The 18,749-nt window shown below is 41.9% G+C and overlaps 1 protein-coding gene across 4 annotated transcripts in view; it reads left to right on the forward strand.

The window, feature by feature from the left end:
• The window catches only part of LOC147305361 (collagen alpha-1(XX) chain-like), a 41,747-nt gene that overhangs the window by 17,993 nt on the left and 5,005 nt on the right, over positions 1-18,749 (forward strand). For all 4 annotated transcript variants that reach the window (XM_086278026.1, XM_086278023.1, XM_086278024.1 and 1 more), the window contains exons 8-35: positions 1,407-1,526; positions 1,600-1,764; positions 1,930-2,088; positions 2,201-2,373; positions 3,293-3,422; positions 4,015-4,160; positions 4,422-4,551; positions 4,798-4,937; positions 5,584-5,710; positions 6,269-6,408; positions 6,502-6,634; positions 7,343-7,488; positions 7,625-7,754; positions 8,159-8,275; positions 8,993-9,139; positions 9,269-9,325; positions 13,930-13,968; positions 14,080-14,218; positions 14,489-14,631; positions 14,847-14,956; positions 15,211-15,369; positions 15,502-15,579; positions 15,751-15,837; positions 15,920-15,973; positions 16,623-16,718; positions 17,350-17,403; positions 17,491-17,544; positions 17,629-17,682. In XM_086278026.1, coding sequence (XP_086134152.1) covers positions 1,407-1,526; positions 1,600-1,764; positions 1,930-2,088; positions 2,201-2,373; positions 3,293-3,422; positions 4,015-4,160; positions 4,422-4,551; positions 4,798-4,937; positions 5,584-5,710; positions 6,269-6,408; positions 6,502-6,634; positions 7,343-7,488; positions 7,625-7,754; positions 8,159-8,275; positions 8,993-9,139; positions 9,269-9,325; positions 13,930-13,968; positions 14,080-14,218; positions 14,489-14,631; positions 14,847-14,956; positions 15,211-15,369; positions 15,502-15,579; positions 15,751-15,837; positions 15,920-15,973; positions 16,623-16,718; positions 17,350-17,403; positions 17,491-17,544; positions 17,629-17,682 — 3,227 coding nt within the window. The remainder of the gene's footprint in view (positions 1-1,406; positions 1,527-1,599; positions 1,765-1,929; positions 2,089-2,200; positions 2,374-3,292; positions 3,423-4,014; positions 4,161-4,421; positions 4,552-4,797; positions 4,938-5,583; positions 5,711-6,268; positions 6,409-6,501; positions 6,635-7,342; positions 7,489-7,624; positions 7,755-8,158; positions 8,276-8,992; positions 9,140-9,268; positions 9,326-13,929; positions 13,969-14,079; positions 14,219-14,488; positions 14,632-14,846; positions 14,957-15,210; positions 15,370-15,501; positions 15,580-15,750; positions 15,838-15,919; positions 15,974-16,622; positions 16,719-17,349; positions 17,404-17,490; positions 17,545-17,628; positions 17,683-18,749) is intronic.

The following is an 18,749-nucleotide window of genomic DNA, read 5'->3' on the forward strand; positions in this document are numbered from 1 at the left end:
ACACAAATGTTTGTATTCTTTAGCGTGGGCCTACAGCTTTCTCATTTAATCCAAAGCGCCTGTGTTCCTAAATGAATTAGATTTGGTATGTATACTTAACCAAACAGCTCGCAAAAGTTAACAAGTCAAAGAACGATTCATAGACTAGGTTCATAGTGTTTCCTTTAACATAGTTATTTTAAGCATATAAATAATGAATAGCTGTTACAGTGACTGCTATTGAGCCATCATGCAACGTTTATTGCTGCACTGCGCAGTCTTTATTAAAGTTTTATAGTTTTATGTTGAAATGTTACTGTAACCATCCAGGTATTGTTTACATTGTTTACAAATCAGCTATTAACCATTTTATAAAGGTTATTAGTCAGTATTTCATAGATTATTAATAGTAATAAACTATTAACTAACGGTGACTTGACTACGAATTAACTGTTTATTATTAATGGTCTATATAAAGTTTCCATCCTACATTTCTCAAAGTCCGTTTGCGATATTTTACATCTGACCGTCATGTGGGAAGAGGCTGACCAGGAGAACGGGGTTATATAATGTGCCCACATGGCAGCCAAGGCTCGCTGCTCCTCCCTGTTAGTGGTTAGTGTATGAGCTGCTATGTGTCATATTACTGGTTTATTTTCATCCTTTGTGAACATTTATGAATTCAATTTTTTGGTCCAGAAATCACCCAACTAATGTTACATGTGTTTATTTGTTTAGATAAAATAAGTTCTACCATGTTTCATACAAACTAAATATCCATCTTGTCATGCGCCGCGGCGCGCGTGCACAAAAGATCCAAATGCAGACTCAAGCGCTAGCAGAAAAGGACACTTTATTATAATAACAAAAGGCGACCCGGGAAAACCAAAGGAGCAAAACGAGGAACTAAAAAACCCGGGGAAACAATGATGCGAGGAAGCCGGAATCGGGTCCGTGGGAGGCTGCAACAGAAAGGGGAGAAGATTACTAGGGAGCTGGGAAGCAGAGGAAACACATCAAAACTGAGTTAGACCAGTTGGCTTACGATTAGAGCGGGACCGTGGGAGCTGGGGAGGGAAGTCCGTGAGAGGGAAATCCGTGGAGGTAGTGGATGGGCCAGATGATGCACCGGGTGATCCAATTGAGCAGGAGGACAGGCAGGTGGCAGACGCTGAATGCCGGATCGAAACCTAGACACAAGTAAGCAGATTTAATGCAGCTCCAACAAGATATTAATGCAACGCTTTCGCGGGAGTCTAGTTACCACAGAGAGGTGATTAACGGACTGGCGTGGAGGTAAGGACAATTAAAGCACAGACATATTGAAATGGATCACTCAGAGAAGAACTTGGCGGTCTTTTTGATTCTGTCTGTTATGAACTAACATAGATGATAAAATCATGTATAATTTAGAATCTTTGTTTTAGGACTGACACAGTACAGTGGAGACCCACGCACAGAATGGCACCTTAACAACTTCACCTCTAAAGAGCAGCTGTTGGAGGCAGTGAGGAACTTCAGATATAAGGGAGGAAACACATTTACAGGTACACACTCAGCTGATGCTGTTTGATACTGCATGTGTACCGTGCATTTGTCAGTGTCTAACCATGTCTCCAGGTCAGGCACTACTCCATGTCATGGAGGAGAACATGAGGTCCAGTGCGGGTGCAAGATCTGACACTCCGTTTTTTCTGGTGTTGTTGACTGATGGGAAATCTCAGGATGATGCCATTGCTGCAGCCACCCGGCTGAAAAATGCAGGCATTGAAATCATCGCTGTCGGTAAGATGGGCAAGTAGAGCAGGTCAAGTGATTTCCTTTTTTCAATTTAGCCTTTAGACTAAAACTACTTAGCCATTAGACTAGATTCAGAAGGGGTTCCACTACTTATTTTAACATGTTATGTCCTTAGCTGGTTAAACTAACGCACAACTTGGTGTTATTCAGGTGTAAAGAACGCTGATGAAGCGGAGTTGAGACAAGTGGCCTCGGAGCCAGTGGATCTGAATGTCTACAATGTTAATGACTTCCCTCTGCTCAGCAAGCTGGTGGCACGCCTGGTCCACATATTGTGCGGGAGGATAGAGGAGCGTGGCATCACAAAGCGTATGCCACCCATCTTTGTAGCTATCTATGTTTTTCTGCCTTAAACTGAGTTGTTTTTAATGGCATCAGATGTTTCCTGGAGATTTAATGCTCTGTGTTTCTGTGTGTTCAGGAATGGAGCCTGGTTCCACAGCAGATCCGACCCTCTCCTACCCCAGTCCTACTGATCTCCGGTTTTCAGAACTTGGTTCCAGAGAGGTGAAGCTTCACTGGACCAATCCTGTGAAGCCGGTCCAACAGTACAGAGTTGTGTACCACAGTGCTGAGAGTCAGAGTCCACAGGAGGTTAGCATCTTGCCTCTTTTCACATGCTGTAAATAAAAATGGAGTTAGGCACCACTCTACATCAAGTTTAGCATTTTTGCTATTGGTATCTTTGTGATTGTTTTAATATGGTTGTGATCATATCTGGATGAGAAGGTTGAGCTGAGGCATAAATGTTAATGCTGGTAGGGGCTAGCTAAATGTTGAACATAACAAAAGAGCAACCACCTGACTTTAAAAGTATCCTATTAACTCCTTATTAAAAAGCATTGTTTACTGTCTGATACATAAAACATTTCAGCCTCTGACTTATTTCCTGTTATGAATGTGAATGTGGTTTAAAGTTCTACATTACTTGACTGAGAGATGAATGTGAAAAAAGGCGGTTTTAACCTGTAACTGTTTGCTAGGCCTCTCCTGAGCTGTGGATGATATCGTGGTCTGTTCATTTTTGATATACAAGGTTTTTTTCCCCTGTTTTGAAGCCTGTCTCATGTTGCTATTTGGACTTCAGTTCTGGGGTTGGAGCATTCACTTTCACTTTCTAGCCACAGAGGCTGCTGCTTGGTTCACAGGCACTGTTGCCATATGGGTTTAAAGCACAAGGATGGTTATGTAAACAAATCTCAACTGTCAATGTGAAGATTTTACAATTTCCAGGTCCAGAAATGAACTTCACTGCTATTACAAAAATTCCTAGATGTATATATGTATATTCCTAGATGATTCATAAGGTATAAAAACCCCCAGAATGTGTAGAACATGTAACATGTGCTATGTCTGTCCAGCAACAATAAGATCCTTGTTTAGAGGAACAGCAAATACTATCCAGTGCTGCTACATATTCTTTGGGTTTAGTTGTCGGATCGATCATATGTATGTCACGTCTTATGTATGATATGTTTTCAGACTATTAGTCTAAGCAGTGCTTTGTTTCCAGGTGGTGTTACCTGGCTCAGAATCTGTTGTGCTGCTGGAAGGCCTCTCCTCTCAAACTCTGTACCACGTCTCTATCTTTCCCGTGTATGAGGACAACGTAGGCTTAGCGCTCAGAGGGACTGTCACAACATGTAAGACTAGCATCAGTGTTAAAGGTGCTAAAGATTGATAGGTATAGAAAGTTAGCACAAATGTAGAGTAATTCCAGCTCCATCCTTTATGAAATGTGGTAATTTTGTCATAGGTGCTACAGTATCAGTAAGTATGAAGTTGCTGTAGTCAGCAGAATTCCCTTAAATTATATTCTGCTGATAACAAGGAACAGTCAAATGTTATTTTCATTATATCACTTATATAGTGAGTTGGCAAAAACAGCTTTTAGTGTTATAAAAAGAATTCCCTAAAGCTATATAGATATTAATAATACTGGTACCCTGGGCAGTTTATATAGTAAGTTTCATCCAGATTGAATAACACATCTAGGGAAAAAAACATACATTGAATAACACATCTAGGGAAAAAAACATACATATACTACAAGCATCATAGTGAGGTTATAATAGTACAGTTACACATGTGATTCATTATTTAAAGGAGTTAAAGTTAAAGCTACACCCATGGAAGTTTGGTTGCTGTCACTGTTACTTTACACACCATGTGTACTCAGCAAACAAAGTACTCAAAAGTGTGTATACTACAAAGACATGTCTGTTTTCCTCTTAGTGCCACTGGCCATGCCTGCCAACTTGAAAGTGACTCCTTCATCTTACAGCACATTGCAAGTGAGTTGGGGTGCTGCACCCGGCGCAACACAGTACTTGATCCTGTACTCAGCACTCAGCCACGGAGAGCCTGATGATGCCAAGGAGGTGATGACAGAATGTGTTGACTATATTTTGCTGCTGGTTAATGATACAGAAAAAAGTAATACCTTGTAATTGCAGCTTATTGTTCCTAAACATTCATCTTCAATAACTCACCGTCATTTTAGACTACTGACTGCTAGTGGCCTATTACCACATCACAACATCAGTGTTCAGCCTTACACTAATGTTGGCAGATACAGTCCCAGTACAAAGCACTGCGCTCAGTAATGAGATGGATGAATGATGTTGTTTCTGTATTTGCAGGAGAAATTTGGTGCAGAACAAACTGTGGTGGAGCTGGCAGGATTACTGCCAGCCACAGACTACTCTGTCACTCTTTATGCGCTTTATGAGGAGGAACCCAGCGACCCTGTCACTGCTGTTACCACCACATGTGAGACATTATCTAAACAGTCTAATACCGGATTTTTCACTTTCACTTACACTGTGTCTTTATGATTTCCTATTTTAACGTTTCTTCTTCTCCACCGTTCTGCACTCTACCATTGTTTCCTCTGCTAAAATGGTCAAAGATCAGCCTTCTGTAATATAGACATTGGTAACTGTACCTTTCCAAAGTTACTTCAGTACACTTGAGTGCACTTTCAAAGTTCTTCTGCTTTCGTTTTTTACTTTGCAGTCCCCCTCCCAACACCACTGAGTGTTCAGTTCCCGATGGTCACCCACAGTATGATGAAGGTGAGCTGGGTGCCCGGGGCTGGGGATGTCCCCGGCCATAGAATCACCTACAGCACCAACCACGGCAGTGATGTCAAGCAGGTACCTTCCCAAACAAGCCAGTCTTAAAGGATAGGTAACTTAGCCTTGTAACTCTTCAGGAGACTACACAATTTCAATTTCATTAGCACCTAATAAAATGGCATGTTGTATCTGGGTTCAAGTTTTTTAACCAGTTTCTAAAAGCTCACTTTTACTACCATTGGTAACTCATCAGTAAAAGTGTGCTCTTCCTGCCATATGGAGTCTAACTAGTGATGCTCAGTGGAGTCATTTGTTTAACCTGGTTGTACTCTATGGTGTGGTTGTGCCTCAAGTAATGAAAGATGTTTCCATCTTTAGTGGGGACAGTTTTCTTGAATATTGTGCAAAGAATTGTGCTTTATTGGAGGTCTGACATCTTGTTGCCAAGTACTAAATTACCACTTGTAATTTACCACCGCCACAGTGTTGTGCTCCAAATAGGCTGATATGACAAGTGAGTCATGTTTGCAGTCATGCAGTTTCTCTCTGATAGTTAATGGTTTAGTAAAGTTAATAAAGTAAAGTGTAGCTTCTGTACTTTAGACTAATGTACAGAAGCTTCTGTACTCTGTCCCATTTACTGCATTAACAGTTCAAAATGTTTGATAAATGAAATGCTGCCTCAGCCATGTCAGTCATTGATATATATTAAATATCCTTCCAGGTGGAAGTGACAGGAGTGAACTCAGTGCTGGTGCAGAACCTTTCCTCTCTTTCCAGATACCTCATTTCTGTTCAGTCTCACTACGCACAAGGCCTGTCTACAGCGTTCACCAGTAACGTCACCACACGTGAGACAAAATATTTGTTTTTGGCATGAAGGCATCACCTTAGGCTACATTTGTTAGATCAAACTGACTTCATGTTGTCTTTTTTATTAATAGTTTTTTGGGTATAAACTTGTTGATGCAATCTTTGCTATCTTTGCTCTTTTTCCATAGATTGAACTGAGGAAATGGGAATAAATGGTGTGTTTTTGTTGCAGGCTGCTAGTAAAAAAGTGCTTAAAGATTAAAAATCGGTTCTTTCCCAAGTGTTCTGTTATGTGCAGACACAGTATTGGTTCATCAATTGCGTTAGATGCTTTTAAATTCTTGAATGATTGGTAGGTCAGTGCTGAGTGGTTCCACAAACAAAACAAAACAAAGCATTCCTCAGAAAATGGTCAGGTACAAAAACTGGACTAAAAAGGAGTGAAAAAACAGATAATGTCCAAAGAAATACTTCAGCATTTGGCTCAAGGCTTTTGCACAGTACTGTAAATGTTATTGATTAATAATGAGAAATGTCATAATGTAGCTGTCTCTCTCTTTTTTTTAATTTCCATACACATTATTCTTTTCTTCTAGTGAAGGTGCCTCCTCCTTCAGACCTTAGGGTAACTAATTTCTCAGACAGTGACATCATGGTGCGCTGGGAAGCTGCAGCTGATGATGTTGTTTCTTACCTCATTAAGTGGATCTCCCTAAGTGGAGGCGACCTGAGACAGGTGGGGAAAATTATTGGATTGCTGGAGTACATATTATGAATTAAAAAATACGATATAAACTGTTGTCCTGTGTGTCCCTGCTGTGTATTTCAGCTGCGTATGAGTGGTGACAGTGAAGGAGCAGTTCTTGGAGGGGTGGAGGATGATAAAGAATATCAGATTTCACTGTCTGCACTCTATGGAGATGGAGCTCAGAGTGAAGCTGTGGCCATACGCTACAGCACCTGTGAGTCACACATTTTCTGATCCTGAGCATTTCTCAAACTCAGGAAGGGCGAGCCTGATGAAACCATTTACCTTAGTCACATTAGCAGCAGTGTTCAGCCTAAAAAATACACAAGTTAAAAGTCATGCATTTGAGTCATGCATCCATATTATTTGTTTATTTATTACATTATTTTTGAGACACTGTTAGTTGTTAGAAGCCAGTGTTTTAATGATAGGACATATGTGACAGTAATGAGACAACCTAAGATATCCAAGATTACCACAAAAACACAGAAATAAAAATCATAGAATCACAGAAAGCTTTGTTTTTCTCCTGTTAGTCTTTAGGCCCAGTTACCTTTTACTTTTCTGTGGTCAGCAGCCCTTCGTGTCATATTCTGTACAATATAGCATTACTACTACAATAACCTGTAAGTAAATGAACTTCATTGTGTAATTGATGGCAGTTCTTAAAGTACTAGTCACTTAAAGGTTAAATTTCACATCTAAATTCTCATCTTTGAGTAACTAGAACTCTGAGCTATGAAATAAATGTAGTGAGGTTAAAGTATCAAATCAAAGTATCAAATTCTCTGTTATACTTTACATTTATTGTCTAAAAAACACTTTGCTTTGCTGCCAAAATAATTTCCTCCTATAAAGGAACAAAGTGAGGGTTAAGTGTCGTTAGCTGTGGTACTTTATCTCTTCTATGATGTTGCTGCAGTGTCTGGTGGAGGCCCAACCAGCCTCACGGTTTCTGATGAGACTGCCGTCAGCATGGTGATCAGTTGGGTACCTCCCAATGCTCATGTCCTCCAGTATCGCGTGTCCTACACAGCATTGACTGGAGCTGATAGCCAGGATCACACTGTGAGTGGGTCGTAGTCATTACATCTTCACCTCTTCTGGGCTTCAGCCGGCTGTCATGTGTCAGAATTCCATAAGTCCCAAAACTTTAAATGAGTTCTGACTGTGTTGGGATGATAGTGTTGTTTGTTCTCTGCAGGTGCTGGTCCCTGGTGGAGAGAAGCAGGTGATGCTGGAGTCACTGCAGCCAGATACGCGCTACAGCATCTTGGTCACTGCTGAGTACCACAACAGAGAAGGAGGCAGCGGTTCAGCTCAGGGCAAAACTGGTGAGTCAAACAAGGGAAAGATGTCAAGACAGCTCAAGTGCAACTTCCAGTGAAGAGCGACAGGTTTACATGCAAAAAGTGCAAATGTCCCATTACTTTACCCTTACAGGAGGGATATGCATATGTTTTTGGGCAGTATTGTTTCTACAGCACTACACGTACAGTCATTTTGGTCCAGAGACGCAGATTCCTTTCTCTGCATAATGATGGGCTCTCTGAACAATGAGACAGCAGCCAGTACCAGTACAATACCAGTACTGCTCTTGATACTTGGTTGTAAGTTCAAAAATTACTGGGTGCACTGTGTCTACGTTTATTGTCCATGCTAGTGTGCAGATGACATTCTTTGGCTTTGTTTTTTTTTTTTTTTTGCTTGTTTTCTTCCTTTTTTTCTGTCTCTCTAGCCACTTTGCGGGTAAGCAGTGCGAGTGTGGTCAGGTCAGACCACTCCAGTATCTGTGTGTCATGGAGACCAGTATCTGCCGTTGATGGATATCGTATTGTAATCCAGGATGTAAAAGGTATTCTGTAATCATGTCTACAGTGATGTGAAAAGGTGTTTGCCCCCTTCCTGATTTCCTAGTGTTTTGCATCATCAAACAAATTTTAATATTAGAAGAAAGATAAGACAAGTAAATACAAAATGCAGTTTTTAAATGATGATTTCATAGATTAGGAAAACCTCCCTGGTCCTGTGGAAAAAAAAAAAAAGATTGCCCCTCTTGTTAAATCATGAATTAACTGTAACTAACTACATTTTTTGGAAAGCTGAGTTGAGTTTCACTAAACACACTCAGGCCTGATTAATTGCAGACTTGGGATGCAGACAGAATGATTTCCTGTGTCGTTCAGTGGTGCTTTTTGATATGGCATGGTGGTGGTAATGTATTATCTGGAGCTGTTTTTCTGCTTCAGGACCTAGAAGACTTGCTGCGGTAAATAGAACCATGAATTGCTGCTGTCTACCTGCTTTGGAGGGTTTTTTCCCTTAATTATTAACCCCTTCATTTAGCAACTGCATTTTGTGTTTACTTGTGTTATCTTTGTCTAATTTAAATGTTTTTCATCATCTGAAATATTTAAGTGTGACAAACATCCAAAAAATATGAAATTATTTTCATAATTTATATGAAAATAATTATATATATATAATATAAATATATTATATGTGAGTTATTAGTTGTAACAGAACATACAGTGATTGCTGGCAATTTACTCTGTCGTGCATGTGTGCATAGACAAGCAATCAAAGCAAGAAGTTGTGAGTAAGTCCAGCAGAAGCCACTGTTTCACTGATCTGGAACCTGAGACTCTGTATCGCATCAGTGTGCACTCTCTTCTCGGCTCAGCAGAGGGCCCGGCAGTCTCCATCCTCCATCCCACAGGTCTGACATGTTCTCAGAAACACAGATGATCATTGGCCAGCAAACACAAAAACTAATTTAATTCAGAGTTTATGTATGAACAGTAATATATTATTCTATATAAATAATTTCAATGCAATTTTATTACAGCTGCAGCTCCAGCCCGAATTGCCATCCATCCCCGGATGTACCCTATCCACAATGAAGGTAAATCTTTAGATCCACGTATACTTTATCTTCAACTTCTTCTGAGTAGCCTATGAAATATTTTGGGCTGAATTTAACACACGAGTTCAGCAGATTCCCCAGTCACAGTGTGTGTGTGTGTGTGTGTGTGTGTGTGTGTGTGTTTCTGTCTTTGCATGAATCAAACTCCAGCTGAAAGGCAATAGCCCACCAATAATATGTTCCAGTCCTGTGCAGCAATCAGTTTTCACCAACACTATCATTTACCTGTATGCGCACAAAAATCAGAGGGGTGCCGTCAAAGTTACCACCGGATTCACGGACCATGTGCACTAGACACTGTTATTGTTACTACTGCATGTTAGTGACTGAATCACTGTAAATAGACATGTGCACACCAGCTATTCACAGCTAGCGTGTTTCCATATTTTTAGATATAAATGCGGTATTGAGGTAGATTGTGGTGAAATTACAAAAACACAAAGAAAAAAATTGAATAATAATAATATTAGACAATAATAATAATAATAATAATAAACGTTTAACCTAGAATATGTTTAAAGGTGAAGAATGACAAACCAGAATAAAAGAAGGAAGGAGGGGCCCATTTGATAATCGGGCAGTTAAGTAAGTAAGTAAGTAAACTTTTATTTATATAGCACATTTCTAGATAAAAGATCACAAAGTGCTTTACAAGGTATAGGAACAGATTAAAAAGACAAAGTACAGTCAAAAGTTAACAAAATGCAATTTTAAAAAGATGTGTTTTTAGCTGTTTTTTAAAAGTAATCAGTGAATCAGCAGATCTTAAGTTCTGAGGAAGAGAATTCCACAGTCTGGCGGCCACAGTAGCAAAAGCTCGATCACCCCTAGTTTTCAGTCTCGTATACTGAATAACAAGTAGGCCCTGACCACAAGACCTCAGAGACCTACTAGGGGCATAGGGCTGTAAGAGTTCAATGATGTATGATGGTGCTTGTTCTTGAAGAGCCTTAAATGTCAGAACCAGAATCTTAAAGTGGACTCTGAATTCGACAGGGAGCCAGTTCAGCTGTATAAGCAACGGTGTTATATGTGAGTATTTCGATGTTTTCGTCAGAAGCCTTGCTGCAGCATTTTGGACAATCTGCAGACGCTCCAGGGAACTTTTGTTTAGACATGTGAACAGTGAATTGCAATAGTCCAGTCGTGATGAAATAAAAGCATGAATAACAATCTCCAGTTCAGTATGAGATATTATGGGGCTCAATTTAGAAATATTTCTTAAATGATAGAAGCAAGACCGAACCAGAGATTTGACGTGAATATCCAATGTAAGAGCAGGATCGAAGGTTATTCCTAGGTTCCTGATAGACGATTTCACAAACGTTGAAAGGGGACCAAGAGCATTCATTATGCTGGGTACATGTCTGTCTGGAGCACATACAAGGACTTCAGTTTTATTTTCATTTAGTTGGAGGAAGTTGTCAGCCATCTAACTTTTGATGGTTTCCAGACACACATTTAAAATCCGCAGCTTAGAAGCATCTTCAGGTTTAAAAGATATATATATAGTTGGATGTCGTCTGCGTAGCAGTGGTAACAAATATCCTCAAAAGGGCTCAAAATATGCTGGAGAGGAAGTAAATAAATTAAAAACAATAAGGGCCCCAGCACAGAACCTTGTGGCACACCAAAGGACAGGGACGTAGAAGATGACCTGTACTTAGAAACTGCCACAGAAGAGTATCGTTCACAGAGATACGAGGAGAACCACTCTAAGGCAGACCCAGATACACCGACCCAGTATTTCAGCCTATCAAGCAAAATATAATGGTCAACGGTGTCAAAGGCCGACGTGAGATCCAACATTAGGAGTACAGAACACTTACCTGCATCGTTTTGCATCAGAATGTCATTGGAAACTCTAAGAAGGGCTGTTTCAGTAGAATGAGCTCTACGAAAGCCAGACTGAAATTTGTCAAAGATATTATATTTGTCTAAAACTGCTGTAAGCTGCTTAGCCACAATCTTCTCTAAAATCTTAGCAATTAATGGTATTTTTGAGATCGGTCTGTAGTTGCTAGTGAGAGATGGGTCCAGCATAGGCTTTTTTAACAGGGGGTGTATAACAGCAGTTTTAAAATAAGCAGGGACTTTGCCAGATCCCAAAGAGGTGTTAATTATAGTGAGCATACAGGGACCAATAGAGTAAAAGACATTTTTGAATAACGATGCGGGTAAAATGTCGAGTGAACAAGAGGATACTTTTGTTGCACTAACTATTTTTCCAGCTCGGATAGTGAAACAGGTAAAAATCTTTCTAAAACAACAGGCCGAACTGGCGTGGGAACTGACAGTGCAGATGCTGATGGGGACAATTTTTTACTTATATTGCTAATTTTTTCTAAAAAGAAAGCAAGAAATGTTTCGCAGTCTTCATTAGAAGAAATAATGGCAGCAGGTGGAGCAGGAGTAATGATATCAGTAATAGTGTCAAATAATACCTTAGGATTACCTCTGCTCTTTGCAACCAGATGAGAAAAGTAAGCAGCCCTCGCATCTCTAATTGCATTGTTAAAAGAGGCTAAAAGATCCTTTAAGTAAAGGAGATGAACATTTAAATGAGTTTTCCTCCATAACCGCTCAGCTTTATGACAATTACGTTTTATAGAGCGGATGTTGTCATTTAGCCAAGGTAGGGACTTGGAAACAGGCACAGGTCTCATTTTAACCGGACAGATTTCATCTAAGATCGAAAGACAATGATCATTAAATAGATCTGTTGAGAAATCAACACCGTTTTGTGGGGATAGTGTTAAATTAAAAGCATCTGAGAACTTCTGTGCTGTGGAGGAATTTATAATGCGCGACATAACTGTCCGGTGAACAGGAGACATAGGCTCATGAAAAGACATGTTAAAAAGAATACAATAATGGTCAGAGATAAAAATCTCCTTAGAACAAATACAATCAATATTCAAACCCAAGGTAAAGACAAGGTCCAGTGTGTGACCTTTGTTATGTGTGGGGCCGGACACATGCTGGGTAAAATGAAAAGAATCCATAATTTTGATAAAACCTCTGGCAAACAGGTCGGACTCATCATCAACATGTATATTAAAATCCCCCACTAAAAGCAATTTGGACAACCTCATAGTAGAGGACAGGAAGTCGCTAAACTCCGCTAAAAACAAGCTGTTAGGGCCGGGTGGACGATACACCACAGCACAGTAAAAAGGATCCTTACTACCGATTTTAATGAGCTGCAATTCAAAAGAAAGAAAGTGTCCAACTTTCACTGAACGGCAGTTGAAACGGCTCTGAAATGCCACCGCGAGACCTCCTCCACGACCAGAACCCCGAGGCTGGCTGATGACAGAAAAGCCATTTGGGCACATTTCAATAAGAGACGAATAGTCCAAGCCCCGCTGCCAGGTCTCGGTCAGAAGCAGGAAGTCCAGATTATTAGAAGCAATAAAATCGTTAAGCACAAACGATTTATTAGTCAAAGATCGGGCATTAAAGAGCGCCATAGTCAGCGGGGTGAGAGCATCATTATTAGGAGAAGCTCGAGTTAAAGGACGTAAATACTCGAGGTTAGAGCCTTCACGTTCGTATATTCCACTCACCGAGGGGATGAAAAGCCAGTCAACAGGAGAGTCTGGATTGAACCCTTCTGAGGTAGCACGGTCTCGGAGAGCCAGGCCCTGTATATCCAAGCAGGGCCGTGGAGAACAAATTCCTCTCTATGGAGCTGTTTTGAGCGTAGGTAACAAAACCCGCACGACATCGCTTTCCAATCAGCCCCCGCCGCCAGAAAAGCCTAAGCTTCACCTGGATACCTGATCTCCTTCCTCTTCTTCTCCGTGAACTACGGGGAACGCTGAGAACGCTGGCCGAGGATCCAGCCACTGGCGGTAGATGAAAAGTGCCAAAGGAGTGCGGGGGAAAGTGCGGAGAATAGAAAGTGCCAAAGGAGGAGGAAGATGGAACATCTTGGGCCATCATTGAAGATCGGATTGATAACAGCGTCAAACGATCATAAACCAAGGCAGCCAGAACATCATTGATACAAATAAAAAACAGCAGAGTAGAGAAAAAAAACACGACGATAGAACGTGACAAACTGCACCCGGCAGCGGCGAAGCCAAACACAGGCGCCATCATACCGGAAGCAAGTTGTGGAATAAACAATAACTTCAAGATTAATATAAAAAGAAATTAAGTGAAAGTGTTGACCTCTGGTAAGAATGGGCATAGTTTTTTAATGACTGTGGTGCTGATATGCAAAGCTTTTTAATACGATGGAGATCACGTTTGTTTTTAAATTGTAAACAATAAGTTTTCTAAGAAATATTTCTAAGGAAGTTGGTGTGTGCACACACTGTGTCTGTGAAGGTTCTCAGTCATCCAGGTCATCGTAGTCAAAGGAGCTTGCAAAGAAAAGCGTCTGGACTTCTTTAAGTTACTTGAAGTATACGAAGTATACGATTCAATTCATTTGAATCGTATACTTCAAGTAACTTAAAGAAGTCCAGACGCTTTTCTTTGCAAGCTCCTTTGACTGTGTGCACACACTGTTTTTGAATAAAACCCGAGCATACAGCAGTACTTTTGCCTACTTTTACACTCTTGTGTTGCAGTGTGCCCTGAAGTCACCATCAGAAACAGCATTGTTAAAGGTGAGACACACTGTCCTCCCTTTAAACTGAAACTTAAAAAAAACAAAACAAACAACAACAACTACGAAGGAAGCACCACACTGTGTTTCTGTTACGTTTGTGCTGGTTTAGGGTTCAACATGATGGAAGCCTTTGGTCTGACTCAGAGAGCTCACTCATCGGTGGAGGGAGTGGCAGCCGAGCCTTTTGTCTTCAACACGCTCCCCACCTACACTCTGTACAGAGATGTCCAACTGACACAGAGCACCAAGTGAGAATTTCTTTCAGTCCTCCACCTTTTCTTTGTCATTGTATTTTAATTTGAGTAAACACCAGTTCACTGACATAGACACTAATGCAATGCTTTTCAAAATTTTTGTAGCATGTCTCATAAGCCAACCCTAACATCACATGGTCCTTTTTTGTCCTGTGCTTGTGAGACTCAGGCATGGAAAGGAAAATTATGTAAACTTTCACAGAAATGTGTTTAGTCAGTGATAGAAAAAAGTGAATCTTGCGGTCTGTCTTGCCATCCTTCCAGGTTTATCCACCCCGCAGGTTTCTCCCCAGAGCACACCATCAGCATTGCCTTCCGAATGCTGCAGGATACACCCAGGGAGCCTTTTGCTCTCTGGCAGCTCACAGACAATGACTTCCAGCCAAAGATGGGAGTGGTAATTGACCGTGAGTAACACTGCCTGCACCTTCCCGCCTCCTGCACTGGAAGCATGTCTTTGGACTTGTTGCAGTCCCTTAATCGTCTACATTGTTCTTTAACAAAAACAGAGAACAGAAGTGAACACATTTCTGTAAACTCACCTCCCTAAGCTCATTATTGTGGCTTTTACGGGAAATAACAAATGATGACCTTATTATCCTGTGTGTTTGTGTTTTTGCAGCAACCACCAAGCACCTGTTATACTTCAGTCTGGACTACAGAGGTGAAGTGCAGGAGCTGACCTTTGACCAGCCACAGGTCCACAGGCTGTTCTATGGCAGTTTCCACAAGGTGAATGTAAAACTAGGAAAATAGGCTACCCTACGCTGAGAAGCGCCCTATGGTCGCTGGCAGAGAGATAACCGTCCACTCTCACATTTGTTTTAATGATGGGCAGTTTAGGATCATCATTTAACTTAACCCCACTGCATTTCATTGAACTGTGAGAGGAAGACTCTCCCAAAGTGTGAGGTAGGGTTAGTGTTAGTAGATATGATGACTTAGACCTCAGACGCCTAAACGGCACATTTTCTTCCATTTGGCAGGTTCACCTTTCTGTTAGCCAGGTGAGTGTATCCTTGTCTGTGGACTGTCAGCACGTGGGTGAGAGGCCAGCCCGTCCTCTAGGCAACCTGCCCACCGATGGATTTGAGATGCTGGGAAAACTGGTGAAGACCCGAGGACCTAACAGTGGCTCAGCCCCGGTATTTAACATTCTTTGATATTAATTCTAGCTCAGCCTATTAATGCACTCTAAACATACCTTTAAAAACTGTGGATGATCACTTCCTCTGTCCTGTATTCAATGTCTGTTCTGTGCTCTTCATCACTTCCAGTTTCAGCTGCAGTCTTTTGAAATCGTCTGTAACACCACGTGGGCTTCAGAGGATACCTGCTGTGACCTGCCTGGAGTGGTCAGTGTGCTAATATTTACATTCACCTTTCTTCAACCCTTATTATTTCACAAAAAAATCATATAGCTGTCATGATTTTTTTTACCAAGTGGTGGTGCAACATTGAGAGAACCTTTCTAAGAGCAGTGTAATTTTGCTCACTTAATATCTTTATTATTGTGTCTGTGTAAGAGAGATGAGGAGAGCTGCCCTGCCCCTGCGTACACATGTACCTGTTCCTCTGACGTCCCTGGAGCTCCTGGTCCCCCTGGACCACCTGTATGTCACCTCAAACACACCCAGAGTACTTGTTGCATGATTCCTCACTGTTAAACACTCAGTTCTTTGTCTTCTTTCCCAGGGGAAGCCAGGCCCTCGTGGCGAAAAAGGTGAAAAAGGAGAACATGGCCAAAAGGTGAGCTGAAAGCTTTATTCAGACCTTTCAGATGCAGTCATGGCTTTATTTAGAAGTTTGTGTATAACAGTCAGGTTTTTCTCATTTTGCCTGAGAAGTTGAACAGCTTAAACCCTGCTGCTCCTGCCACAAGAGGAGACTTAGCAAACAGGCATTACTTTTTTTTTAACGATTAAATATTCCCTGAAGAAAATATGCAAAGAATCAGCTAAAAAAATACAAATGCAGCTGTTGAACAGCTGTTTCCATGTAGTTTCAGTCACAGTGTAGGTAGGGATCGCTCAGTAGGTAGAGTGTTTGCCCCATGATCTGAAGGTTGGAACGGCTACCCTGAGGTACCCCTGAGCAAGGTACCGTCCCCACACAATGCTCCCCGGGCGCTACATTGGTGGCTGCCCACTGCTTCACTGGGTGAAAGAGTTAAATGCAGAGGAGTAATTTCCCTACTGGGACTAACGCATACACAATACACAATAAATGAGTGTTACATCAATGCGCAACTGACAGTGGAAGGGAACTTAATCAGACTCATGAACATGAGAACATAACATAGATAATATCTCAGACTGTTTGTTGAAACCAGAACCATCTACCTGTAAGTCTCACTTTTCTTTGAATTAGTCTCTTATTTATTTATTTATTTTTTCAGGGAGAAGTAGGTCCTCCAGGAAATCCTGGACTTGAGGGAGGCCTTGGACCTGTGGGCAGCATCGGGCCACGAGGCATTACAATGCAGGGCAAAAAGGTAGATTTAACCCTCTGGGGTCCAGGGTATAATTGGCTGTGTTTGACTACTTTGGATTTTACCTTTATATTTCACCTTAGAAACGGTTTACTTTGCCTTGTTTTGTAACATTTCTTTTCAGCACAACCTAATGTGTCCGGCTACACAGTTTTTTGTCGTTTTTTTTTTTTTTTTGCCTGCAAGGGAAGCACTGTCCTTACAAAGTCCAGTGTTTACTGTTTCTTCCTGCACTAAACATGACAACAGTACTCAGGAAAAAGTATGCTGAAAATTATTTATCATAACCTGAATTTTAGATGGGATATAAACACTATTTAAAAGCTGGTATATAGTTTGAAGTCTGCACTTCAAACCATGTCATTTGGACTCGCCCATCTGTCAATGGTCAATGTCAATGGTAACTTTATTGTCCCTGATGGGAAGTTGATTCGCAGTATGTCAAAACAAACAACAAACATACAACCAACACATCACGTACACTCATTAAAAAAATACTATAATATAATGTCGAACCCAGAGGGTTAAATGTGTACCAATACAGTAACTATGGTGAAAGCTTTGCCAAACAAATGTATGTGCATCCATGTGGATAGTTTATTGTGCAAAAACGTACTCGTATTAATTTCTTTAGGGTCCACCAGGAGCAAGGGGAGAGAAGGGAGATCCTGGGCGACCGGGAGTGCAGGTAAGTTTAAAGTGAAGTAATGGAGTCACCAGAACCTAACCATCTGCTTCTAACAGCTCTCTGTCTCAACCTACTCTGTCTCTCTAGGGGGTACCAGGACCACCAGGTCAAAAAGGGGAGGAGGGAATCGCAGGTGCCAAGGTGAGCTGCTTGATCTCAGTCAGCACAGAATGCATCAAGCTGAGCTCTGTTTCTGTCCTCATCTCTCTGCTACATCTCTCACAGGGCATCAGAGGTGTGGAAGGGAACATGGGCGCACCCGGCATCACTGGATCCAGGGTAAAGCGTAAATACATCTTCATCTGTTTGTATGCATTTTTGCCTTTGCTGCCAATTTTAAGTTTGGGCAGTGACACTGAGTTTGAGAAAGTGCATCTTATCATCAGGGAACAGTTTAGACTGTGAACGAACCTTTTCCATTTTAGACACTACACAAGCTGTCCTCTAGCACCACTCTCAGGACAAAGTATCTTTGTTCAAGGTTCAAGGTTCTTTATTTGTCACATGCATAGTTATACAGGTATAACACACAGTGAAATGTAACCTGACACGCTCCTCGACTTGTGCAAAAAAGGGGGGGGAGGAAGAACATCATATATAATATATACATTAGGTGAATGTGCAGTAGTAGCAGGTGAATTCTGTATATTAAGTGAATTAAATAAGAATAGACAATATGAACATATTTAAAATTAAAGGGGGGTTCCCCGGAGGCATCTTCCTTGGGGGGCTCAACCCGGGGTAGCGGTCATGTCCGGGTGGGGGCTCTTTTGGCTCTCGGGTGACTGTTTCCTCGTGGCTGCGTGCAGCGGGGCTAGGGGAGGGTCTGTGCTGACGGACGTGGGTTACTGACCTGGTAGCCTGTCTGCCCCTGGGTGGGTCCGGGATGGGCGTGAGGTTCTGGGGGCGCTCCGTCTCTGGGCTGGGGCCCTGGCCGGGCCTCGGGGCCTTGGGTCCTGGTTTGTGTGTTGCTGGGGTTGTGGGCAGGTGGGTGCATGGGGGCCCATCCCTGGCGCAGGGTGCCGCCGGTGCGTCGAGCCGCCTGGGGGGCTCTTCAACTGGTGGGGGAGATTGTCACATCTTGCAGGAGCTTTCCTCTCCTCAGGAACTCTCTGCAGGAGGGGGAGATACAGGAGAGGTGGAGGAAGATCTCAGCCTGGGCGTCTATTGTCTCATGTAGTCTGGAAGATGAATGGATGGTGGGGTGAGTGCAGTTTTCTCTGTGGTGGGGTTGGGTGGACTGTCCCGGGCTCTGTGGGGCCGGGGGGCGCTGCTGCGCTGGGCCCCGGTCTGGATGGGCCTGGGCCCCCTTTCCCTGGCGGGTCGCGGAGTATGGGAGTGCCTAC

Source organism: Aulonocara sp. 'chitande type north' Nkhata Bay, linkage group LG20 (genome assembly GCF_057382095.1).
Source record: "Aulonocara sp. 'chitande type north' Nkhata Bay isolate Kocher_YH1m ecotype deep benthic linkage group LG20, A_spYH_male_GT1.1, whole genome shotgun sequence".
Classification (NCBI taxonomy): Eukaryota; Metazoa; Chordata; class Actinopteri; order Cichliformes; family Cichlidae; genus Aulonocara; species Aulonocara sp. 'chitande type north' Nkhata Bay.